Source organism: Malurus melanocephalus, unplaced genomic scaffold, assembly GCF_030028575.1.
Source record: "Malurus melanocephalus ecotype Western Australia unplaced genomic scaffold, MMel_1.1 scaffold_100, whole genome shotgun sequence".
Classification (NCBI taxonomy): domain Eukaryota; kingdom Metazoa; phylum Chordata; class Aves; order Passeriformes; family Maluridae; genus Malurus; species Malurus melanocephalus.
In genome coordinates this window covers 1,718,079-1,723,626 of record NW_026623332.1, presented here as the reverse complement: position 1 = coordinate 1,723,626, position 5,548 = coordinate 1,718,079, and the positions used below count along the sequence as shown (strand labels likewise).

Sequence of the window (5,548 nt, the reverse complement as noted above, 5' to 3'; positions counted from 1 at the left end):
TGAACCCTGTGTTCAGCACAAACCCAAAACACAGGCCCACACTAACCACAGTGAAGAAAATTAACTTTACCCCAGACAAAACCAACACACCACTCAAAATTATCTGCACTGCAATTAAAGGCAGGTAGTAACAAACTGGACAACTAATCAGGGGTTCTCTTGCTGTTAAGCCCATTGATGGTGGAAACAGGAGCTACAGACACCTTTATATAAACCTACAGAAAACCATCTGGCTCAGTAAATCAGTGTATTCACAAGAGGAGCTGAGAAAACAGCATAACTGCTTTAAAGCAAGCCCAGCTGAACAGAGCATTTGCCTGACCTTCATCCTGATTTTCATTTTCACAGCCGTATCAACTGCCTTTTTTTGCACAACAGCATCCAACAGAAAATCAAAGTATTTGCTGGATCAAAAGCTGAGCTATTTTKATTGTTTAAATTAGTTCAGCCACACAAGAAAATTAATTGTTTCAGGATTACCAGTCTTTATGTTACCTTTGGCTTTGATTCTGGTAGGTATGGCACTGGAGAAGTAGGTATAGAATTATGTTACTGTTTTTGCCTCTTTTTAATGGAACAATAATGTATCACTTAGCCAAACACTGGCAGTTTCTGCTAATATATCACTATCATGCATTTAAACAGTATTTCCTTATCTTGAGAAAGAAGTTTCCTATAGTTACTATGTAACATATCTATAGCAAATACTGCCTTCAAAATCTTATACATAATGTACTTTACGTATGACTGCTTCTTTTTAAAGAATCAGTTATTCTCAGGTTTTTAGTGCCCTTTTCCTTTAGCTTAGGGGTTCGTCCAGTTCTGTCTTAAATTGTCTTTATCTACAGTGGTATCAGGGTTCTGTGGTCATTACTTCTAATTCTTTCAYCCCTTATCAGTGCTACCTTTGTTTTGCATGCCCTTACATTTCACCACTCAAACACGGTTTTGTCTCTGCTTATTSCATTCAAAGATTAGCTTCGCAAATACAATCCTTTTAGAAGCTTACCTGCAGCGTAGTATCTGTCTGATATGTGCTGGCTTATGGATAAATGAGAAGAAATGCTATATATTTTAAAGAAAATCACTGAACAGAGCTATCATTAGCCACTACTTATATTCCTCACCAGAAATACTGTGCAAAGGAGGGGTTGAAAGTAAAAGCAAGTATCACTTGGGTAAATACATGAATAATTTGATTATCTTGAAACTATACTTGTAGGTCCCTTAGAAAATTCTGATCAATTCCAGTTACCCTTGAAAGCCCCCAGAGAAACCATAGCTCTKTTCTGTAAGGAAGCTGTACAGTAAYTATGGAATTGAACCTAAGAAACATTAGTAGCTTTGGCCTTCCATTAGATTAAATCAATTTAGAGTAAACTGTAGCATACTACACCCTGATAACATCAACGAAATAATTGAAGAACATTTAAAGAACAGCAGTAGTCTGAGTCTGCTGATCTTGCAGTAAGAATCCTTTCCACAAGGATTTCTAACAATCAAATTTTTGAAGCAAGTTACATGTCAAGAAGAATTTTAATTCTCTGCCTTTAATGTCAAAGAGACRTCACTGAAAGTTTTGTGGTCTGCTCCTTTGACCTTATCTATGAAGTGACAGAGCTGGTGAAGCTAATCACCASATAATTCCTCCATATATAATTTATGTACATAATTTCAATTATTTTAGAGCAAGTATAGAGAACATGAGATCTCTGCGTTACACTGCTATTAAATACACTTGAGTACGCAGTCCTTCATAAATTTAAACCTGCATACTTTAACTGATTACTGGAGTACTTAATTAATCATCTGAAAACTTACTTTGAGCTTAAAGAGTAAATGACCTTTAGGATGGAGGACATATTTTCATAATTAAAAAAAACAAAAACAAAGTAATACCTGAAAGAAAAATTAAAAATAAATTACTTGGATCTACACCTCCACTGCTGTAAATTTGGTGTCTAGTGTCCACGCCTAGACTGGGAAAGTGTAGCATGAGATACTCTGCAAACCTTTGGTTAGCCCCAGCCTCTGCACAAAGAATTTACAATATAAACATGTGTGTTTGCACATGAGGGTCAGTTCACCCTGTGTAATTGCAGCTGCCCAGCTGTGCGTGCCAGGCTGCAGTGCCTGCACATGTCAAGGCCGCCTCCTGTGTGGTTTGTGCTGAAGCATCTTGCATGGTTTGATTGCCTGGGTGGTTGTGCAGTCACAAGTGGGGGCACTAAAGGGGAAAGGGAGARAAAACAAGCAACATCTTGCAGTATCAAAGTATGGGAGAAAATTGAGATGGTATAGCAAGATTTTCATGTTCTAAAAGAAGGAGATAAAGTGGGTGATTAGAATGTGCCTGTCTGAAGCACACTCCTTTCCAAAAGAGAGGARGCAGTTACCTATCTACACAGATATGTAAAAGGACATACATTTTYGGTTGTGGATACAGAACTTTTCTGCTGACAAACCCCAGAGACTTTCATTTTTACATTTTAGACAATTCCTGCTTTGCGACCTAGAGAATTCATAGTTGTCTGTATTTTAGAGTCCATGGAAGAGACTATGGGTGAGTCCATGGGTGCAACTGTTTACTGATGACTATTTTGATCATTCACTCTGTATTGATCTCACAAGCTGCTTTTCAGAGCAGCTTTTCCTTTTTGCAGGGCTRTTGTGATCTTAGTCTCAAGCTTATTTCTATGTATATGCTTATGCTAWGCTATTTCCATTCTGAATTTATTTTAACAAATGAATAAAACACATGCTAAAAAYGTTCAGCTTTTACAGCATGCAAGAATGAAACCCTCTTTCTGTGCAAACAGTGTATACAACTTAGAAAACTCCTGTTTCGGAGTCCTGTGCCTTCCAGCTTGAAAAGATGACGATTGTTTAGAGTTTAAGCTTCATTCTGATTGTGYTGGGTGCTCAGTTAAGAGCAGGCTGTTCTTAAAAGCTAAAGATATCCACAGGAAATGGAAGGGCCAGAACTAATTTACTTTCTACAGGACTAGCAAAGTTCCATTGATTTTATGGTTCCCTTATTGTCTGGATAATCCTTCCCTTACACTTTACTTTTAGGTGATACTGCACAAGACATGATCTCACACACATTAATTACAGATCTTATATTACTGTTCACTTMTAAAAGACCCGTGGTTTAAATTCTAGGATGAGAATGACTCAGCAATCAGATCTACCCTCTTTAATTCCCCCTTTTCATGGCTTTGTGGGAATTACTTGGAATGTCATTAATAGGAGGCTATTATTATACCATAGTCTAATCTCTGGTTTCATGAGCAGAGCTCTCTGTGGCTCAATTAATGAAAAACATTCYYCCATCAAGTGGATGCCATTGCCTAMAATACTTTGAAGGCCAGTTAGAGGATCATTAGTAGCATAGGTGTATGATTTTTTTTTTAAATTGGCGTCCTCCAGGTGGATTGTTTTTTTTTATGGGGTGCCTGCCCCAGATGAATCTGATCTGGGCTAGAATCCCTCAGCATTCATAAAAATGGCATTGACCTAAACTCCTCAATATGTGAATTTCTGTTTAACAAAATTTCACTCCTTTCAATAGGTTTTACCATGCTAGTTCCTCTGGAATGCAAATGTGCCCTAGACAAGCAAAATGCAAGAAATTCCTGAGGGGTTCTGCCTTTCATCTTCTCTATGTGGCCAGCATGGAGGAAGAAAAGGAAACTTACCTCTTTGTGTGGAAGAAAAATCTRCTTTAACTCATCCAGCAGCTGTTTCCAGTGTATGAAGATGACCTTGCCTGGAGTGAGAACACACCTTCTCCACATACTATTAAAATGGATAAAAAATAGTTTACAAAATTCTTGGCTTAAGAAGATTGAGATGTATATATTTTTTTACCAGTTAGGTCTCTGATTGTTTTTTCATAACAATGGATAAAAAATAGTTTACTTTACTTAAGCCAAAATTCTTGGCTTAAGAAGATTGAGATGTATATATTTTTTTCCAGTTAGGTCTCTGATTGTTTTTTTCATAATAATGGATAAAAAATAGTTTACAAAATTCTTGGCTTAAGAAGATTGAGATGTATATATTTTTCCAGTTAGGTCTCTGATTGTTTTTGTAAAACTCTACTTTGTAGGATTAAAATACAATTTTATTTTATTAAATTAAAATGTGTGTATTAATTAGGTCTCATTGATTGGCATAGGATCCATCGGCTGACATTCTTGATTTGGTGTAACCCTCRGAGGCTCTTTGTTTAGGAAACATTTCTGTAAAGCACTTCAGGTTATTTCAACAGATGATTGAGGGAAGAATAACGTTTTTAAAAATAATGTTACAATTGTTTCCCTTAGCAGCCTCATCCMCTCTAGAGAGAAGTGTTTGATTGAGGTAACCTTTGCAATAGACAAATGCCATTTGCTATCCCTCTATGAAAAACTGGTCCAAATCCAAGCTAAAACCCCCARCAAAATATAATTATAAATTCACATGTATTCAGTGGCAGGAACTTGATAGCATATGGMACCCAAGTATGCCAAGGATTCTTTRGAACATAAGCCATCACTTTGCTGTCCCTACTTGCCAAACTCTTTCTGCTTGTGACATCCTTAAGGCATCAAGCTCCTATCCATGCCCTCTGTATAAGTCCTAAGCCAGACTTTTCCTGGAATTCTTCCCTTCCACAGGCARGGGACACCCCAACAGCAAGAGCTCAGCTTCTCCAGTCTTTTGTGATAAGACTGCAGTTTTCTATTGCATGGTCTGTGTCAGCATGTACATTACAAGGGACCCACCTGCAGGTTTTATGGGCTGTCTCAGACATTTCTGAACATTCTATAACAAGAATTTTACAGGCTCTTTCTTCCAATTGTAATGTCATCTTACTTGCATGTCATTATCTAAATCTTAGGTTAAAAAAATACATCCTGACATCAATATGTGTGCTTTTGTCAAACCTGTGACTTTAGTGAAGAAAGAAATATCACATACACTAGTACGGCTGAAATATTGTGTAAGGCAAGGCTTGTACAAAAATACAGTATTTTGATTTGGCTGATGCATTTGGGAAAAAATGACCAAACTTTACAGTCCTTTTTGAGCCCTACTTCAGATCTGAAATAAAAGTGGCAACCCTGAAAGATCTGATTTCCAGAAAATCAGGCTTACGCTTTATTCAAATTTGTCCAATATATTTAATCAAATGTCCATATTAGATGCCAACAAGACAACATCTGGCATGGACTTGGGKTTTAGCAGGTTTTGATCTGAAGTGTTTACCATTGGTAAAGCACATACTATGTAGCATTTCCCTGGGGCTTCTCACACACGTTCGAGGTGGGTAGGCAGGTTCGAGTGCTATCRCTCTTTCTTTCTGACATGGAAGTGATGGAGTGGTATATCATGCCTTTAGTCCTTAATGCGAATCCCCATCAAAAGCTGTGCAGAGTTTGCATAAAAACTAATGGCAGGAAATGGCCATAGTGATTCACCTTCTTAACATTGTGCTGTGAAGCTGTACAAGTCATGGGCCAGCAGTGTAGAGAGATTCTGGAATGTTTATATATATTTT

The 5,548-nt window shown here is 37.4% G+C and overlaps 1 protein-coding gene across 1 annotated transcript in view; it reads left to right on the top strand.

Moving 5' to 3' along the window:
- The first annotated feature begins 488 nt into the window (after positions 1 to 488).
- Positions 489 to 5,548, top strand: part of LOC130575227 (nephrocan-like) — a 17,051-nt gene continuing 11,991 nt past the window's right edge. The window contains exon 1 of the mRNA XM_057368984.1: positions 489 to 532. Within this exon, the coding sequence (XP_057224967.1) occupies positions 489 to 532 (44 nt within the window). The remainder of the gene's footprint in view (positions 533 to 5,548) is intronic.